The 21,408-nt window shown below is 40.4% G+C and overlaps 2 protein-coding genes across 2 annotated transcripts in view; one reads left to right on the forward strand and one right to left on the reverse strand.

The window, feature by feature from the left end:
* Positions 1-21,408, reverse strand: part of gphnb (gephyrin b) — an 87,909-nt gene that overhangs the window by 16,646 nt on the left and 49,855 nt on the right. Inside the window, exons 8-10 of the mRNA XM_015001976.2 lie at positions 20,424-20,558; positions 8,065-8,106; positions 6,125-6,199 (exon numbers count right to left, since the gene is read on the reverse strand). Coding sequence (XP_014857462.2) covers positions 6,125-6,199; positions 8,065-8,106; positions 20,424-20,558 — 252 coding nt within the window. The remainder of the gene's footprint in view (positions 1-6,124; positions 6,200-8,064; positions 8,107-20,423; positions 20,559-21,408) is intronic.
* Positions 2,799-4,213, forward strand: LOC106926835 (red-sensitive opsin). Its single transcript, XM_015001985.2, has 2 exons — positions 2,799-2,912; positions 3,234-4,213. The coding sequence occupies exons 1-2, from the start codon at positions 2,810-2,812 to the stop codon at positions 4,202-4,204; spliced, it is 1,074 nt and encodes a 357-aa protein (XP_014857471.2). The 5' UTR covers positions 2,799-2,809; the 3' UTR covers positions 4,205-4,213.

Below are 21,408 nucleotides of genomic sequence, written 5' to 3' on the forward strand. Positions count from 1 at the left end.
TCTAAACTTTAATAATTCTTCCTTTAGGTTAGTTTAGTGATGCATCTATGTTCTTATTGCATTTCCTGACTTATCAAATCAGCAAAAAATTTGTTTCTGCATTAATTACATCCTGTGCGAACTCCTGTTTTAGCTCCTTGTCCCATAAATCAGATACGACATCAGCATCACATCCATCCCTCATCCCTACACTGTGCACCGAACAGGGAGAACTCCATTCCCTATTGGATAAGCATGCAAAAAGCAATAGAAAATTAACTAAATTTTAACCTTTTATTTATGCACTATATCAAAATCTGCTACAACAAAAAACAAAAAAAAGATTCCTACTGCAATTAAAAAAATAGGTGTATTTTAAGGCAGACAATGCGATTGATGCATATTAATTTTACATCACTGACTGAAGATTGCATGCATTTAGAATTGTTTTATTAATGTTGAGCTCTTTTTGTGCTTGATTTCAAGTCCTTTTCAGGGGACTCATATTAGAAACCCATGGAAATTTGCAAGGCAATAGGATTTGTGCTAGAACTGCCCATATAATATACTAAAAAAGAGCAATAGGGAAATGCAAGAAAAAACGAAAAAACACAAGATCTATGGCAGCTAAAAGCAGCTACAGCAAGACACAGATCGAGCCTGAACACAGGTAAAAGCACAAACAATGTGACAATCAAAAACTAGGCCTAAAAGCAGTGAAAATGCAGAATTTAAAAAAAATATGTGATCGAAGATGAAGAATCGCATAAGAATCTCCCTACCTTGCTGGTCTCTTTAAGCACATCACAACAATAAGAATAAAAGCTACCTTCTATCTTCCAGTTTCGCATAAGCCTTATAGTAATAGACCATCTGATTTACAGAATACAACTAAAATCTTCACAGCAAGTTTAAAAAAAATAAAAGCTTATTATGGGGGTACAAAAACAAACCAAAACAACAAAAGTAGAACAAAACATTTTGGTGCAGAAGATGGCACCATCAGTAAGCCATAGGCAAAGACAGTTTGCAAATGGATATGAGTGCGCTGGAGGAGGGACAAGTAGATGTGTGGGGAAGTGAGGAGAATATGAGAAATGTGGGTGCAAAAGCAGATTTGTCTGTTTTTTTATATATATATAGTTATATATATAGTTAGAGGACTGTCAAACATTTCCACAATGACGTCTGGTCTGTCCATAGCTGCAATACCCCCCCTTAACTAATGAGAGACCACCAAGTGAAGATGGAAAAAAAAGGTTTATATGAGTATGAAGGATGCAAAAATGATTACAAATACTCAAATACACAAACACAAAAACAACAGCCTGAATATATATGTTTATTAAGTCCCCCCCCCCAAAAAAGTGAATAATATTTTTGCCGCTGGGAGGCATGTGCATGTTTGTGTGCATGTTTGTGTGCATGTCTAAAGATCTGAGTTGCAGAATCTCGACTCTAACTAACAGCGATATGCTAATAATGGAGATGTGTCAGGAAGATCAATGTGGCAGGGAGCAAGTGGCAGCAATGACTACAGACACAGAGCAGCAAGTGCGCTCAGGCTCGCAAGACACGTGGCTCAGAGCGGGTGAGCTGCAGCCGAGGGAGGGCGGGGGGTGGGGGGTCGATAAGCTCGATGATCAGCTGGCAAAGACGGATTTTAGCGAAATGATGGGATGCAACTGCTGTGGTGCTGAGATCAGCACAAAACAGAGAAGCTGTCAGAGAAATTATGCAAAAGGAGGAGAGGATTTTTAAAAAATATATATTCACTGTGAGAAGAAAGAGGAGAGGTGTTTTAGTTGGCTTTGGTCGCCTCTGCCCCCCTGGGATCAAGCTGAGGACTAAATGCTAAAAAGGGGGCATGGAGTCAGATTGGGAGAGGGTCTGGCAAAATGACACAAAGTTAATGCAAAAAAAGCTCCAGTCTGGAGAGAGGAGGAATGAGTAAAGGTGTAGTAATGATGCTTTTTACCACCCACATCGCTCCTCTGTTAATTCTAGTTCTTACAGTGTAGTGAAACAGTCATTGCCCAATTACAGATTTCTTCTCTTCTCACTACCCCCTCCTCACACTTAAATGTTTCAGATAATCAATCACATGTTGATATTGATTAAAGACAAAACAATTTTCAAAGCTGTCTGAACCAGTCTGGCCATCAGTGAAAAAGTAATTACCCCCGAAATCTAATAGTCTCTTTAAGGTCTTAGCACACTGTTTAAACTGGATTTAATTACAGACTTTGACTAGGATTTATATCGTTCTGTTTACATTTTTAGTGGAGTTGGTGCAGTGGGTCCAGTAGGAGGGGTTTTGATGTTCTTCACATGGTTTTGAATCAGTTATGCAAAGCAACTTTATCTGAAGCAGGAGTAACGCACAAATCCAGAGACTTGAAGATGGGGACCAGTTAGTGCAAGCTCTCAGACAAGATGGCGACACACAATCAGATCCTTGAGCTTTTCTGATTATCCGGTGCTAGAAGAGCTTATTTACATCTGTCTCAGAGATCTCTCGTCCAGGCAAGGGGTTCTGAGGAGAGTAAGGTAGGTGGTGCAGGTTGAGTTTTTGTGTCAGGATGAAATGCGGAGAAGTTTGAGGGATGTGTGGCTTTTCAGACCTACGGTAGAAGCCGCTGTGGTCGCATGCCAGGGTTCCGCTCCGGATGGGGGGAAGGGCTTCGTTAGTTGGTTTTAAAGTAATCCCATCCGAGGTCAGTGAACTGCAGGTGTATAAGCTAAAGTATGAGGATAAGCACCGCACAAATCCACAAGGTTACAAGCCAGAGGAAGATCAAGCAGCTCAGATCGTCTTTCCAAGATCAGGATGGCAGAAGATTGGGGAAAGCAGGCGTTTGCTCCCTGGAAGAACAATGAAGAAACTACAAGGGGATTTGCTTTCACATACACAAACAGCAATCATACAAGAGGTATGCTTTTAATTTGGAACCAATTTGGGTTAAAATTAGTGTTATCAGAGATTAAATTAATATTTTAAACATCTGTGGAAGAGTTTGTACAGTTTTACAATCTGCAGTGTAAGCAGAATAACATATGTTGTAATTTGTGCAGTGATATTTAAAGTGTCTGCTGGCACAAAGTAAACTTTAGTGAAGTGTTTGAAATTTTATTTATTAGTTGACTTTGATTTGAAGACAAACTAATTAATCTGCATTTACACAATATTTTCCTTGCATGCCAGTAAGTAATATGATTGTTGAAGACTCCAAGATGTGAACTTGTGCTTCCAGATCCTTTTGAGGGACCAAACTACCACATTGCTCCCCGATGGGTTTACAACATCACAACAGTCTGGATGTGTTTTGTGGTCGTCTTATCAGTCTTCACAAATGGTCTGGTCTTGGTAGCCACGGCAAGGTTCAAGAAACTCCGTCATCCCCTGAACTGGATCTTAGTCAACCTTGCCATTGCCGATCTCGGAGAGACGGTCTTTGCCAGCACCATCAGCGTGTGCAACCAGTTTTTTGGATATTTTATTTTGGGACATCCAATGTGCGTCTTTGAAGGCTACGTTGTCTCGACTTGTGGTATTGCTGCTCTTTGGTCCCTGACTGTCATCTCTTGGGAGAGATGGATTGTTGTATGCAAACCTTTTGGAAATACCAAGTTTGATGCCAAATGGGCGACAGCTGGGATCGTGTTCTCCTGGGTCTGGTCGGCAGTGTGGTGTGCTCCTCCCGTCTTTGGATGGAGCAGGTACTGGCCCCATGGGTTGAAAACGTCCTGTGGACCCGATGTGTTCAGTGGAAGTGAGGACCCCGATGTCAAGTCCTACATGATTGTCCTCATGATTACATGCTGCGTCACTCCTCTGGCTGTCATCGTCTTGTGCTACCTGGCAGTGTGGTTGGCCATCCGTGACATTGCTATGCAGCAGAAGGAATGCGAGTCGACCCAGAACGCCCAGAAGGAAGTATCTAGGATGGTTGTTGTCATGATCTTGGCTTTTTGTGTATGTTGGGGACCTTACGCCTTTTTTGCTTGCTTTGCCGCAGCCAACCCCGGATATACCTTCCACCCGTTAGCCGCTGCCATACCTGCATACTTTGCCAAAAGTGCCACCATCTACAACCCGGTCATCTATGTCTTCATGAACCGACAGTTCCGCACATGCATCATGCGGCTTTTTGGGAAAGAGGTGGACGATGGCTCTGAAGTGTCCACCTCAAAGACAGAGGTCTCCTCTGTGGCTCCTGAATAAACCTTCATATCCTGTTTTTTATATATATAATTTTACCTGTATGTAAAAATATAATTTGTTTTATTTTAAAAGCTTAAAAGTGAAGGTTTTGTGTGTCAATGCATGAAATGAACTTTAAGTAATTCTTTTAAGAACTCATGGATGTGTTAATGCAGTAATTTTGGTAAGTCAACTATTCACCAATACTCCCTGTTGTCTGTATTTGTGACTAACAGCTTTTAATGTGGTTCACTGGAGTCCTGAAGCCTTAGAAATGGTTTTGTAACCATTTTGATGGCACCTTTAGGGCGTCAATGACTACTTTGTTTCTCATCTGTGTTTGAATTTATTCCAGATCTGTGCTTTTTAAGAATTGCTTTGCCTGCTATGTGATGTCAGACAGGTTCTATCTGAGTGATTTATTTAAAACATTGGTCTTAATGGGCTGAAACATTTAAATGTGACAATACATCAACACAGAAGAAATCTGTAAGGTGGAAAATAACAGCACGGAATATCTCATGTACTTGGGACAAAAACACCCCCTACTCAAACAAAACAGCATCAGGCAATAATCAAGCCGTACAAAAGATCAGACGAACGATGAATGAAAAAGAATGAGTGCTGGTGCAGATCTGGAGAAAGAGGCAATGATTCAGAGAACTGTTGTTGATCAGAGGAGGTGGTAGCACAAATGTGGACTTTACAACTCAGTAATGACGAAATTAGATGTTGCTATGCGTCTCACCACAGTACATATTCCATTTACAGCTGAGTCAAATTATTGGGGTAGCAAGTTTTAGATGCTTTTGCTCCAAAAATTAAATCAAATCAATATATAATCATTGACAACACATTTATCTACCAGCCTTTGTACTTAGGCCGTGTTACTACATTGTAAGACAATTTAGTTATCCTAAATTTGACCAGATTGACAAAATTAATTCTTAGGAGTTGAAAACGGTAGTCAAATTACAGTTATATGCAATTACATAATTTGGAAATTTAACAAATTTTGTCTTGTTAAAACAACAGAATACAAAAGATTATATTAAAGTTTTATGTGATAGACCAACACAAGAATTGTGAAGTGGAAATTTTTTATTTTTTTTCTTTTCTTTAAACTTGATAAGTGTGGTGTGAATGTGTATTTAACCCCCTGGACTGTCCTGGCCCTAAATAAAACCCTTTGCCCTGCATGTACCTGCATGTAATTTAATGACGGTATAAACACAACTCTTTTACAAAGGCCTCAGAGTTCAGCTTTAGAAAATTAGTGAACAAAAACAGAGAGATGAAGCTGCAAAACTAGCAACATGGCTGTCCACCTAAACTGACATGCAGGGTAAGAACATCTCATTGACCCGTTGTAACTCTGGAGTAGTACTATCCTGGGGAAATGGATGGAAATAAATACAGGGCCCTACTGCAAGCAAGCATGTTAAGATACTGCGAAACACTTAGAGATTCACTTTACAGTACAACTCTGACGCTAACCATATAGACAGAGCTGCAATGGAATCGTTTAGATGAAATAAATCCAAATAAAAATCTTAAGCAAGCTTTAGAAACAGATATTTTTGATGCTCTCTATTTGATTTTAGTGAGATTTTACAGACGAGCAAAATTATACTTTGTGGAGGTCTATCACATATAATCTAATCTCACAGTTGTAGCATAAGAAGATAAAAGAGTTTTGTGTGTTTTTACAATGTGATCTAGGCCTCATCTGACTGTAAAATTAATACAACGCTCCCGTGAAACATGGTAAACCGAACTGAAGCCCAGTGGGATTAAAAAGCCCCTTTCTCTTACTGCCTCTCTGCCTGTGTGTGTGAGTGGCAATGCATGTCACTTGTGTTAGGTGGTCAGGTGCTCTGTGGGAAGCCAATGGCCTGCATGCCAGTAAATAAGAAGTTGCTAGAAGGTTAGCGGGTTTACCTGGTCCAAGGTAGAGTACCTTGACTTGAGCGTGATGACCTCATCCAGGTGAGCCCTGAATTCTCTCCGTGAGGCCTGGGGGAAGCCACAGGATAGTCACTCATCTTTCAAACCACACACACGCACACACACACACACACACACACACACACGCACACACGCACACACGCATACACTGCTAAGCTAGAAAAGGCATGCACACCCACTCGGACATAAAATATCAGTTAGTGGTGCCTTTGGATTATCCAGACATTTCCAGCCACAGTCTGGTCAAACGACGCACAAAACGGGCTGCATTGACTCTTCAGTCAGACCAAATAAAAATTCAAAGAGTCAAATATCTCACCTAAACCTCCAAAAACACAACAGAACCGCACCGGCTCAGTGGATTTAAAGCAGTTCTAGCAGAGAATGTGATCACATATCTCAGAGTATGCGATAAAACAGACACTAATCTATTATTAACATAGACACTACCAAAGACCTCTCTATGGAGAAATAAAGTAATTAAAAAATTATGGTTTTACTAAAATATCAGTCAAATTATGCTCGAGATTAAAAACGGAAGACAGGAAAGATCTCAGTTTTAGTGAGGCTTAGTGACTTTAACATAGTCATTTAAGTCCTGTCACATAAAATAAACAAAGGTACTTAAAATCAACCAGTTTCTATCTATGTGGGGCGACTGTTCAAATAAATGACTCAGTTCACTCAGCTGGACTTTCTCGGATAGGTTAACATTATAAATTCAACAAAATTGGATTATATGCTCATTTGAACTGATATGGGCTGCATTTAATTTAATCTGACTGTATTATAAGTTTGTGTTGGACTAAAAAAAAATTGGACTGAACTTTATTTGCTATAACTGGATCTGAATTGGACCAGTTTCTCTTGGCTCTATACAAATAAACTGCTTTCAACTGAACTGAATGACTGTATTCATTAACATCGCCCTTTTGACGTTGAGAAAGGTTCGTCAGTGCCATCACACTGGAGACAAGCGGGCAGATATATATAATTAATGTATGGCTAACTGCTAGCTGGCTAACATTAGGCTTCTGGAATTGCATATTGGAAATTCATGATCTTTCTACCCTTGAAAAAGATGTACTTGAATAAATAAATTTCTAAATTCATGACTAAGCTGTTAACTCTGAATGCATGTTTTTTTTAAATTAATATGAAAAAAATAAAGCTACATTTTTGGAGTTTGTGGGGATTTTTAAGGTAGTTTTGGTATTTCAGAAAAACTTGATATAAACGGGGCATCTTTAGCCACGTGTGGTGGAAACTAAATGTCTTGTTTTTTATTTGGAGCTTTCTCAGATACAATTATTTAATGAATTTATAACATCCTCCCTATTTTACTCCTTCCAACTGAGCTCATGTCTCTATTATTACATCTACAGACCAGAATCACTGGACTATTACCAAGGTAACAAAGGAAAACATCAGAACTGTGAAAGCTGTTAATCAGCCTTTTATGTGCTGATGTTTATGTGAAGCCCTGTATGTGCAGCAGAGGAAGAGAAATGCACACTGTGCAAGCAATATCACTTACATTCAGATACACAAAACAAGCATCTTTCAACTGTGCTGAGGTTGAAAGATCAGTTAAGCAAATGTATAGTGATGAAAGTTTAGTTATTTGGCTGCGTCTGAAAGGATGGAGACAAGTTAAGAGCTAGAAACAGAATGTTCACCAGAACACCAGAAGACAAGATCCACAATGAAACGACAACGACAGATGCACAAACACAGAGGGACAACCGAAAAGAAAAAGAAAAATGCAGAGGAGCAGCAGGCAGCACGAAACGGACACGCAGAAACACATGACGGAAACAACAGGGAGACGGGGATTCAAAGGTGCTGCAGAAGGAGGAGGAAGCATCGACTGATGCCACGGTTACGATGCATCACAACACATGCAGGAGTACCTCAGCAATGCTTAGGGTGGATGAACAGGAGGGAAGCCGCGCCTGGTGCCGCGAGAGAGAAAGGAGGGGAGAAGAGAAGAGGTTTAACAGAGCCAAAAGCCGGGCTGAGCAGGGGACAGAGGCAGACAGAGACTGACAGGGGGAGCCCTCTGTCATTCAGGACGTCTAGGTCACAGGTCTCTGTGTGACTGTCGTAGATGGGCCGAGGCAGCCAAGGACGGGGTGGACATGGGAGGACAAGACGGGACAGGAAAGCACAAGAAAGGTCAGGACAGCAGGTAGGAGTCTCACTGGGATTCATTCTTCACCAGATCAACTGGAGCAGAGGTTCCACACAGGATAGTCACACAGTTCAGACACCATCTCATTTCGTTTCCTGGCGTGAACAGATCAGCGCTTATGCTTCACATATTAAATAACAAGGTGGCCTGAATTACACGGAAGTTCCGGTTAAGTAATTTTTTGGGTTGTACTGAACAGTTAAATTGTAGAGCGGATCAGATCGTTTGCGTTTATCAGTTACAGTTATTTTCTTTCTCATCTGTTTCTAGGAAAATTCATCACTGAATCAAAGACAGCTGCTGTTCTGCTTTTTCTCCACATGCTAGTTTGTGAAAAAAGAAAAAAAAAAGAAACATCAAAACAAAAACGGCACAGGGACACTGTGCTGCCAGAGACACTGCTGTCGGTCTGAAAACCTCCCAGCATGGAAGGTGGAACTGTATTCACTGAGAAATACAGTTAAAGATGTCTCTCAGTAAAATAATGATAAACAATTAACAGAATAGATTACAGGTCCCTGCAAAAGCATCGCTATATTTTCAGATATATTAAGATTTTGAGTGAGAAGTCAATACAAACTGGGGTATAATTTAAAAATGGAAGCAAAGACAATGTTTGAATCTCAACATTTTTCTACAGTAAAAAGTCTGAGCACAATCTTAAATCTATTGCAAAATGCAAATTAATTGCTAGAACATTCATTTCTTTTGTTTTTGGAATTTGGAAAACATTTTTCCTTTATAATTGTATATTTTTACAAAGCGCATTATGCAGTAAGTTGTCAAAAAAAAAAATCACACTTTTGTGCTTTAAAGTACTCAGAAGGAACAAAGCGTTTCAAACCACTTCGAGACGAATACACAACTCGATGAATTGAGAATTTATGTTGAAAAAGCACACGGACGACGCTAACCACAACCACCAGCCGTCTTCATCGCAGCCCCCTCACGGCTCCCTCCACGTCCACATATATAGAAAAATAATGAGCCGAAATAATGAGTGAATTTCCCATGTAGCAGAGACTGAGAGCTGACACAGCTGATTCGACAGGCACATGTTCTGCTGCTCACCAGTCTCCCCCGCTTCCTCGCTGCCCACGTGGTGAGTGAGCATGCTCGGTAGAGCTGCTTGGACAGTCTAATCCCTTTCTCTCCCCCCAGCCCCCAAGGCTTTTCGTTTGTCTTCCCCCTCTTCTGTGTCTGACTGTTGCTCTCTCTTTCTCTCTCTGTCTGTCTTGCTGTCTGTCTATTCAAAGCTCTCTCGCTCTGGTTCCATCCTCCACTGCCCTCCAGGCAAACTCTCAGAGTCAGTGGGTATGAGTAAGTCGAGACAAATATAATATCACATACGGTGCACGCAAACTTTCACGTACACACACACACACGCACACCCACACACACACACACACACCCACACACACACACACACACACACACACACACTCGCATGCATGTTAAAAAGATGATTCCTAATCCTGACCTGTAAATACTGAATGTGAGCTGAAGAAGGTTTATGTTTAAACACCTGATGGGACGAGTCTTTAGAACAAAACCAGAATGTTTCCTGCACACATGAACAAACACAAAGGAGTGAAATTATTTTTGACTTGGAGTCCACAGCAGTTTGACCCATATGGTCAAAACACACTGCAAGGCAAAATAAGGAAGAAACAACTTCTGGCTGTAGCTACTTTCATCTGGTTTCTTCAGGCATACACCTCACATATTACTGGGTAATTCATTCAGTTTTATATAAACCCCCCTCCCCAAAATATTAAAACCAAACAATTGGATTTTGCATTAAAACATCCAATTAAGTATCCCTTTCCCTTCTATTTCTTATAACTTGTCGGTTCCTTTTTGTTAACACGATACCCAACAGCTTCCTTTAGGCAATGTAAAGGTTGGACTAGGCAGCTTTTTGAAAAAAGCAACAGAGAAGTGTCATTCTCACAACTGTGTTCCTGACCCTTTTGCTGATGATGCAATCGGCATTTATTTTGCAAGTTCTTTGCCCCTAAAACCACCCAGGAGACCCTTTAGACCACATATGTCAGAGTCAAGGCCCGCGGGCCACATCCGGCCCGCGAGAAGGTTTTTTGCGGCCCCTGGGATGATCTTGATTTATTATTAGAACCGGCCCGCAGACCGCAGCAAGACGGCACCCCGTCTGAAAAAAAAATATCTTCCTTATTTGAACTGTAAGTAGTTCTTTAAATGTTCTGTGAGATGATGTACTTACCCATGTATCCATAACAACCGGAACTTTCAATATCCACCAAGTTATTGCCGAAATATACCGTCTATTAAACGAGTGCCCCCCGGATTAATTACATTCTCTGCAGCTGCAGCTGCGAAGTTACCGTATTAACCCGATACTTGCTGGAAAGTGCAACGTCTCCTCTTTCAGAAACCGTTGGAATTTTTCCACTTAGCGCTACGTGTGGCGGAATTACGGTACTGCAAATTTAGATGTGTCGCCGGCGACACATCTAAATTTGCAGTACCGTAATTCGCCGGCGACACATCTAAATGCCTTGACTCTGACATATGTGGATTAATAGATTTTTGCACTTTATTTTATTGTATTTCAATCCAATTATATTTTAAAAATATTTCAGTTGTGTCTGTTGAAAATTAAAGGTTACTGACAGAGCCATAAGAAAATATTGCTTTATTTATCTGATCATATTGGAATATATTTGTTAGGTTTTCAGTAGGTTCAATTAGATTCACTAGACTATATGCGTCATTTAAAAAAATTTCAATGAACATTCGATCAGTCCGGCCCTCGGCTTGTAGCTAAATTTTTTATTTGGCCCTCCGTCCATTTGACTTTGACACCCCTGCTTTAGACTGAAAATGATACTTTTCAACTGTCTTCAACTCTCTGTTGCAAGGGCTTGTTTGCTTTCGAGTAGAGCTGCAGTGAAAAAAACTAAACAAACTGTGACGGAAAAGCAAGAATATAAATATATATATATGTAAAAAGTAGATCGGCTTGCTTGTTTTTTGGCCGGTGTCATAGTTAGTCTTCTTTGAGAGCACAGGCCTTGATGTTCCTCAAGATAAAAGGAGCAGTTTACTGGAGAGGCAAAACTGCAACTTTTTGGAAGAGATGTGTTTGATCTTAAATTAACTCGGCATTTCTGAAGAACGCCATGCGTCAGTCAAACATGGTGGATGGTAGTTTGATGGTCTGGGGCTGCTTTGCTGCAGAAGGACCTGGACGTCTTAATTTAATTGATGAGACCATCAATTCTGCACTCGATTGGAAAATCCTGGATTAGATTTGCCACCCATTAGTTTGTGCCCTTAAGCCTAAGCGCACTTGTGTTAAGCAGGACAACAATGATTCAAAGCATTTTGTATTTACTCAGATTACTTTTGTCAAATATAAAATTTGGCCTTTTTGCAAAATATTTAAAGTAATTTCCACAGCATCTGGCTGCATTTTGCAATTTTTTAAAATATATTTACCACTGCATAACATTAGCTGTACACGAGCAGAATGGAAATTATATGTTAAGATTGTGCCCTCGGCAAACCCTAATCTCTAAAGTGATGTGAAATCTGAACATGCACTTTGCACTCTGCATCTTCAAACACAGAACGGAAAAGAATAAAGTCTGATCACTGCAGCTCATAAGAAGCAGATTCCACCGTTTCCCCTGCAGCCATCTATCCGGTTTTCATCCTCATCCATACTGCCTTCTTTTCCATGTACAGTAGTGCTGCAGCTGAGCAACATAATGGTACCTTAAGGGACAAAAATCAAGATCAAGAGTTGTTTTTTGTTGTTGTTACCTTTTGTAAGGTTCAGTAGATTGCTCGGCTTTAACACTGACTAGAGTTGAGCTCTGTAAGATGTTGCCTTCCATATCCTCACTCCTCATCCTGCCGTTTTATGTAACCATGTCTGCCACTTTCCAACACTGCAGGAGCACAACAACAACTTCCTTCTCTTCATGACTCTGCAGCCCACTGATACTTTTAAGCTGGTCGACAACCTCGTTGCTCCATAACTGAGCCTCTTACCTCCTAACCCGTTCTGTGGGCCTGACGGTGTACCTTCTTCGGGCTCATCAGGAGCGTGTGCAAATTAGATTTCACTAAATATACACTCCATGCATCCAGGCCCGTGCCCACTCAGCTAAGAGCACTAAATCATTCACTCATTAAACACACAAACAGGAGCCTGTAAACATTCTCTCTGATATGCAGAAGGAACGACACTACTTACCATCCTCTGCCTGGAGTCGAAACAGAATGAAGCTCCTCGTCACATGCACACGCAAACACACTTGCGCGCAATTTTACACACTCGGCAACTGCGAGAGAGTCGCGAGGGTGAGGAAGACTGAGCAGAGAGCGCGAGGGAGAACAAGGAAAGGCTGGACTGGAAAGGATGCACGAGAGAGCGGGAGAGCAGCGAGGGAACAAAACAGCCGAAATGAGGAAGGGGGAGAGGAAGTGTAGGGGATGGCGGTGGCTGCACATGCTGTACGCCAAATCGTCCACGCATGACTGACTGAAGTCGGTGTTTGTGGCTCTCTGTGCATTTCCCATGAGTATTTCTGTCAGGGAAAATGTAATTCCCCCCCCCTCACATCTTCCATCCTCATTTATGCTACTTTTACAGTTCTATACGACTTGGTCAGAGACCAAGACTGAGGCACAACTCCTGAAAGTTGGACATACAGAAACCGATGGACAAAAAAAAGCAAACAGAGAGACAAATCATGCAGGAGAGGCTTGGCTAGTCACACAGTCCCTCTTTGCAGTTTCATCACCCATTCCCCACCTCCCACTCCCTCCCGGTCCCTTGTCTTCTCAAACTCATTAGCTCCCTTGTCCCTTTCGCGCTTCTCTTCACTCTCTCCCACACTTCTCTTCCTTCAGGCCCTCGGTTTTTCCTTACTCCCTCCATCATAAATTCTCCACACCTCCAGCAGGCATGGAGAGGAGAAGTCATTTTTATGAGCATTTTTACTGCACTGGAGGAGGACAATAACGGGTATCTGGAAGCCGCCGGAGTGCAGGAGACACGGACACACCTCGGCAATCAATCTGCAGTCGATACCGTCAGGTTCAAATCAAACTTGAATAATTTCGCGAGACGACAAAGTCATATAGCAAGTCTTATCTGTTGTTTCCGCTGAGCAGTAAAGCTCCCAGCGCAAAAAAAAAAAAAAAAAAATGCAGCGACACTGGGCTTTACTTGTGCACTGCAGCATACGGAGCCAGTGTCACAGTGTGTTCTTTGGAGACCCGTCTGCTCCAAGCCTGTGGTTTACATTAAATACATCAGTGTGAGCATAAAACCTGAGGTAAATCAGTATGCACGCTGTGCTGAGGCACCCATACAAGACGACTTCTGCCCAAATGGGAAAGAGAAGAGTGCTGTATCATTTAGCCTCAACCTGAGTGCGAGGTTTTTATTGATTTATTCATAAATTATTTATTTCTGGTATTAGACTGATAACACATGAAGCCCTTCATGTTATGGAAAGACAGGTCAGCCCTCTCACAAGAGAAAATGGCCGCTTATCCATATGTTGTTAGCTGATTGTTAAGATCAGTCAAGTATAGATTGACTCATTAATCAATAAATTGCATGCCTAGATGAGACATTAATAGCCCAACATCATGTCCACAATAACCACGTAAAATACGTCTAACAGGAGCTGCATGTCAGAGCTTATGGCTGCATTCATTCAGCAGGTCATGATGCTTAATTCCAATTTTTATGCTGAAATCTGATTTTTTTTGGATACATGTTCATTAATATTATTATTAATTAAACTCAACCACATTGAGGCTTCTGTGTGAACGATTTACGCCCCAAAGTGACCCGCATGTGCAAAAGAAGAACTTCGAGGTCACACAGTAGAGCTCTGTTTGCAAAAGTAATAATAGATGGAGCCGATAATGGATCAATTTTTAAGTTGATTCAGAAATGGATAGCCAACATGATCGTCACCAGATCATGACACGAAGAAAGGTAATAAAAAGAAGCACAACTAATAGCGATGGTCTTTTGTGGAGCATAGATTGCAATTTCTGTAGGTAAGTCTGATTACATGAAATGGGCACCAGCACAGATGTCCTTCATAATTTCATAATCAGAATTTTTAGTGATTGTTTACGTCCTACTTTACTGCGTTTGGCTTCTTCTGGTGCAGAACCATGATGCATAAATGACGTAAAAACCAGATGAACATGATCGACATGATCGTTCAGATTGCAGACGCTTTGAAAACAAACAGATACGTATCCAAATTAGTGTCACATATAGAAGTGGCACAGATCCCACATTTGGAAGGTGAAAATATTGGAATTGGGCCGTTCAGACTGCCATGAAAAAAAATGGACATATGTAGCTTAAGGAGAAAAAAAAAAGGCAGACTTGGATCACATCTGCCTGCCCTGTGACTAGATTTAAGACTATTGTCTCTTTTGGCTGAGAAACATCAACTTGTGTTTTTCCCAATTGTCTACAAAGATGTAAAATTAATTCCATCTGCGGGACAGAATGGACCTCAACTTGAGGAGAGCTTAAAGGCCACTGCTACCATCCATTTCCTCAAGCAGAAAGAGAGAAACCTCCCATGCTGGCTTTAAGATCACAGATCTGTCACACCACAGCTGGCTGCGCGACGTCGTAGGAGTGCTTTCGCTAACAGTCAGGGTATAAATCATTCATCTCCATCTGTCAGATCACCTCACTGTGTCAATGATCTTCTGTCACCATTCATTTGGAAGCGATGGTTCTGTGATCTGTGTGCAAACTGGGCCGGAGCCAAACAGCGCGAGCAGTTATTTTTCATCCTTGTCCCAGACAAACGTGACGTAGACCAACATGCGACCTCAGTTGTTTTGAATGCTGTCAAACTCAGTTTACTGTGATATTCTTTTATCAGCAGCAGGATTTTAATAGTCCGTCTAGATAAGGCGTCTCAAACTGCAGCTATGAAGGACTGGTTTCCTGGACTGTTTAGATGCGTTCCTGATTCAGCAAACCTGAATCAAACGGTTGAACTTCCTCCTATTAAGTTCTACAGAGATTTTTAAGCAGAGCTGTTGCAAAGGATGAGAAGAAAATATTTTAATGGACACAAACCATTCTCCTACAGCTTCAGAGATTGTAAGAAGCAGAGTAAAGACTTCTGGCCAAACTTTGCAAGTAGAAAACACCAAAATGTTTTGAGAGATTATCTTTTTTTATGAGTAAGTGCTCCAATAAGCAATAAAAAGGACTGATCATGACGGAACATTTGGAGGGCAATTAGAAATCAAACCTTTTTAAACTCAGAGTGTACCTTGAAACTTATAAGCAATGCATCACTATTTACAAAAATGACATTGTGAAAACTTTCAGGTCTGAAAAAAAAAGCCTAGTTGGTTTTCCAGTCTCAATAACAGACCAGAATAGTTTCTGGTTGTTTACCTTAAAACCTTAAGTTATTCCAAAATCCAACTTACTGGGAACCACCCAGCACATTTACACGACTCACAGAAGAAAGATAAATAAAAATACGTAACATTTTTCAACCACAAATTAAACTTAAACAGAATTCGTGTATGAGTTTTAACTCAAAAAAAAAATAAAAATAATAATAATAACACCTCACATTTTGCTCTTATTAAAACAGGAGGTACAACCTGAACCCCACATGTACATATACTGTCAGCTATCTTCTGAGTCAGAGCCCCATCTCCCATATGCTTCATTAATCCAAACTCTACATTACATAACCGCACTAAATGCTCACAGCAGTGTAAGGGTGCAGCGACTCCCTAAACCCTGCCTATGCGTGTGCTCCTGCTCGCATCAGTCTGCGTGTGCATGAATCACGAGACGTGTGTGACAGACGGAGAAAATTAGGTAGCGTGAATGGCTGCAGAGTTGCTCAGTTTGTAGTCTGCATTTATTGGGTTTCTCTGTACTGCATGTCAGATGGAGACACGTTTTCTCCTTTAAGGATGATTCTGAGTGCAGATTTGTTGTGTGTGCGCGTGCGTGGGCATGCATTCCCAGTTATTGCTGTGCAAACAGACAGGCAGGGTCGGACATCAGTTGTCAATTCTGTGCTCTTCTCTCTTCCATGTGAACAAACACAGGATTTAATCATGAACAGAATAAACTGCTGGGTTCATTTAACCCATGAAGCATACACAAACACTCTTCTTTGTGCAGTATGAAGCCGTGTGTAATGATAGCAGCAGCAGCAGCTAAGTGTAGGATTGAAATCTTCTACCACTCTTTCCCTCTTTAGACCACAAAGCATTGCTTAGACCCTGCTATCAAACAGCAAAACCTCAGTGACATTAAAATACATCAGTAAACAGAGCCATTTTGCTTCTCGCTCCGGGGACAATGTGCACACACCATCTGCAGCTGACTGCAGAGTGGGAATTTTAAACTGCATATGGCAGCTTGTCGCCGGGAAACAGTTTGTATCAGAAAAGCAAATACGTACACCTTGATGAGACATCAATCCTGGGTTATGTCTCGCTATGAACAAAGACACATGTGCCCAGAGACTCATGTAAATTACAAACTCTGGCCTTGATTGCTGACAGAAAAAGGCTTCACCAAACAAACATGTCGGCAGTCAGAAAGGGGGGGGGAGGCGAGAGCCTCAATGCACCACTGAAGCTAGCAGAAGTATTAAAGCTTCCCTCTTTCCAATTATTTAAAGCTGCACAATCATCTGGTCAAAACAACACAGCTGAGTTTGAAGCTCTTTTGCTGGATCACTGGAACAGGCTCTGATCACAACTAGAGGAATAAATATACAAGCCGGAAACTGACAATTTGAGAAAACGGCAAAGAAAAGCAGGAGGCACGGAACCTGAAATTTTACTTGCACGTTTTTGTAAAGTACAACAGACCAAGTTGTCAACCAGAAACAAACGACTGGACATGTATAAACAAATCTAGTGCAATTACAACGAAGACAAACAAAATGCACGAGCGATAAAATAACCCATTTCAAAAGTTAAGCTGTAATGGCAGCTGTGAGCAGTGGAAGAGCCTTGCTGCGAGTTGCTTATTCATAAAATAAATACATTTCTTGAAACCACAGATTCCATCTGTACAATTCATGTTATTTTGATCTCACTTTTGTCAGGAAAATGCTGAGTTTGGACATTTCCTACCCCTAGTTAGAAACATCTCTGCAATTTCCTAAATTTAAATAGAAAAATAAAAAAAAATGTTGAAGGCAAAATGCCCATTTTTTCCCCCGGTCCTTTTGTATGGTTTCCTACATACCTAAAGAAAACTGAACATCATTCTCCTTTTCTAATTGTTCCTATGAATCTCCTACTGTTGGGCGTGTTATGTACCAAAGATTCAATCAGGATTATCTAAGATTAAAACCTAAAATTTGGAAATTTTCGTTACATTCTGATGATAAATAACATTAAGACGACAACAAGATTGAACCAATATTTACCCTACTTTCACCTCTGTTCACACCAACAGGCAACTTTTCAATCAGACGTCTTGAATAACACATTATGGTGGTTTATTGTCTTTGACCTTTCACAACCCTGTAGGCACCTAAACGACCCAGCGATCTTTCAGGAGGGTCCCCATGCTGCGTGACCTATCTATGCACTCACTCCCCCACCCATCTTCTCATTTCCTCCGTCTCTAAAATCCCATCCCTCTTAGTTCCCATGGCAACCCCATCCTCCATTTCCATGACACCTGCCTGCTGTCCGAGAGACACGTGGAGAGTTGACACTGAGAGATGAAGTAAAAGAGAGCAGGAAGAAGAGTCAGAGAGGGAAGAAGAGAACTGATGCCATTTGATTTTTTTTTTTTTAAAAACCTGTAAGAGAGATCAGATAAAGCAAGACGGGATACTTGGACATTTTACACAGCAGTCTCTTCCAGTTCTGCTCAAGAGAACCAACCGGCTGTTAATCAACATCACAGGATGTCAGGAACATACATATGTTTAAGGATCCTTCCTGAGAGACAACAGGCAGAAAATACTGTGGCGATATTTTAAAAAAAAAGTTTTTTTTTTTTTTTTTTTTTGGGCATAACATTCACTGCCTGCTGTCTCTATGAATAAACAAAAATAAGGACCAACAGAATCAACAACAGGTTTTCACATAAAAACAACATGAACACATTTCAGGAGGAGACACTGAAACTTTGCAGTATACATGTGTAAAAGCTGTTATGAGGTGTAACTTTGCAGTCATTTAGACAGCAAAAGGAAAAACATGTAAACACAAGTAAGATAAAATAAAAGACAACAATCATGCGAAAAGAATATGACATGGTCCAGCGAAAAAGTTAAAGCTTAAAAAGAAAAAAGCCAGGATTAGGAAATAAACCGGTAATAAAGAACATGATAAACAAAACTGAGCAGAAAGAGAAAAGATGGGATTTTTTTTTCACCATCACAGTTATTCTATTTGAGTCCACATTTGTTCCCCAAAGAACAGAGAAATGGCTTCTTACTTAAGGTAGATATCACTGCAAATGCTTGGCTTCAAACTAAGTTAAGAACTAACTGAATTTTAGAAAACAGAGTCTTATTCTGGCTTAGACTTAAACCAGTAAAGTTTTTTTTTTTTAAGCTGGAAACAGTTTGTGTTGATATGCAAGCTCAGGGGCTGTTATGATTGAGACTCTTCATTTCTGGCTTGAGTTAAAAGAAAAGTTTGACTTTTTGGGGGGAAAATACTGCCATCTCGGCACATCAAAGACTGATGTTTTGCCAAAACCAGTGGAGTGATGTGGCAGCCAATGAAATTTGTATCAACAAGTTAAATAGAAAAGTAGAAGATGTGATGGTGTAAAGGACTAACAAGTTAAGAAGAAGAGAAGAAGATGTGATGGTGAACAACTCCTTGTATGTGACTGGCAGGTTGGGATTTTCCAAAAACTTCATGAGGTAAAGATTCAAAACACTTTGGTTGGGCATTGGAAAGGATCACAACTGCACTTTAAAAGCAACTTTTCACCTCCTTGGTATTGAGCATCTCAAAATTATGCTAAAGGTAGCCAAGAAGCCTGCAGAATATCAATGAGTGTATTTGAAACCACTAACCTCAATCATATACAGTAGTCCCTACACTACTGGATAATCTTAACACGTTTGGAAAAGATTTGTGAATAGACTTTTATTTCCTGACCTCTGAAGTGCAATGCAACATCTGCCTTACTTGAAAATTATGTTCTCCTGTCTTTCCCATATTAAACAATGGCTAAATTTTGGAAACAGGAAGTCATGGATTTCAAATTAAATGTTCTTAGAAACCCCAATCAGCTAAAAAAGAAAAGAAAAGCAGACTTAGAAAAAAAATAAAAACAACAGCAACATTTTTAGGACTTGTCAAGGGTTTACTAAATGTGATTGTAGGTGGCAAAGTTATCAAAAAATTTTTTTAAACTTCACTTTACTGCTACTAAATTTAATTTGGTCTAACGTGAAGATGGGTAGAGATAGAAAGCTGAAAATTTCAGGGATTGTTTTGAATATTTGTGTGGTGACGCAAGGAAATTTTCACTGAAATTAATATAACGTGCTATTGAAATATATTATTTTAAAGTGTGATGCATTTGTTGTTCTGGTTCACCATGTATAAGGTAAGGTCTGAGAACAGGAAGCCAAAACGCCACAGATTTACAAGTTTGTCATCTACAATTACATTTCTTCTGTTCTTATGTTTCCTACCTTTGCAATGTGAAGAAATTGTGACAGCTATTTAGCTTGCATGCCAACGGCTTCCCAGCACAACTCAAAGCAAGTAAAACATCTAAGAGGTTGTGCATTCAATTGAAAACTAAAATTATTTGACTATTAACCCAATTAAGTAAATATTGCAAAAATCTTCTGAATCAAACAGCCTGTTGGTAAAAAAAAAGCAAATGTTGAAAGAAAAGGTCATGGTAAAAATAGAGAAAGAAGACAAATAAAATTAAGATGTCAGAACTTAACAGAAGAAATAAACCTTTGGTGTTCCGATGAACACACACATGATAGTGACGTGTGTGTGTGTACATTCGAGGTTAGCGTACTTGTTTGTGTCAGAGTGTCCACTCACTTTGGGTGTGGGACAGGAAGCAGTAGAGAGGCGGGAGGTTGCCTGGGCGCGAGGCGACTCGGAGGGCGTGGTACTGAGGGAGGCTGCATCCCTGGGTAACACCTGCACACCCCGCGAGATGATGGAGTCTGGGATCTGAGATCAGACATGTATGCAGACACAGTCATCTAAACGACACACAGGCTTACGTAATCTCTTACACAGCCTAACTTTGTTGCCAAAACTTTTGCTTAGTAAAGCAAAGCACATTTTGTTGTTCAAGTTTAAAAAAAAAAAGATACAATAATAAGATTTGAAATCAATATGTGAACATTTCTTGAGGAAAAAAAAACTAATTGTATCCCATGGCTGCACATATAATCCACAAATTTGGACATAGACACATAAACGAGCCACAGCAAAACCATTTTTTAGCATTTTAAAGAGGAAACCGTCAGTCTGTGCTGATGAAGATGAAAACACAATCTTCTCACATTAGGACATGTTGATGAAAAGTGTTGATGACGATGGGTGAGCTTTTTGCATGGTGGAGTCTTACCAAAATGTATCTGTGACTGGACAATGAGGTGGGATGTTACCCTGACAACACAGCCATGAAGAAGGGTCCATGCTGCAGACAGGACAGGACAGGATGACGGGAATGGAGACATGCTCTCTCAGAACGTAGTTGTGTGAAAAATTCGCAGACTTCAGCCGTCAGGTGTGTCTTATGTAAGGTTAAACCAAAGCACCGGGATGCTAATCCATCCTGGCGTAGAGTTCACTGTCCAACAGGAAGTTATACAACTCAGGGTTAGTAAATGACATGATGACACATGATGATACAGATAAAAAAAAAAAAGCTGTATGCACACAAATTCATGTAGAAGTCGTCTTTTACATGGTTTAACATCAACTGGCAATGACTGATGTTTAGTGACTTTTAACACAACGCTTTGCATGAACGATGTGCGAAGATGTCAAAAACAATCGCTTAAACTGGATG

Source organism: Poecilia mexicana, unplaced genomic scaffold (genome assembly GCF_051168715.1).
Source record: "Poecilia mexicana isolate PSO_F unplaced genomic scaffold, ASM5116871v1 scaffold_21, whole genome shotgun sequence".
Classification (NCBI taxonomy): Eukaryota; Metazoa; Chordata; class Actinopteri; order Cyprinodontiformes; family Poeciliidae; genus Poecilia; species Poecilia mexicana.

Bases quoted from the DNA above. Each gene is read 5' to 3' on its own strand.
- LOC106926835 (XM_015001985.2), top strand. From the start codon at position 2,810: ATGGCAGAAGATTGGGGAAAGCAGGCGTTTGCTCCCTGGAAGAACAAT. The intron at 2,913-3,233 runs GTATGCTTTTAA...TTGTGCTTCCAG, and splicing joins AAACAGCAATCATACAAGAG to ATCCTTTTGAGGGACCAAAC.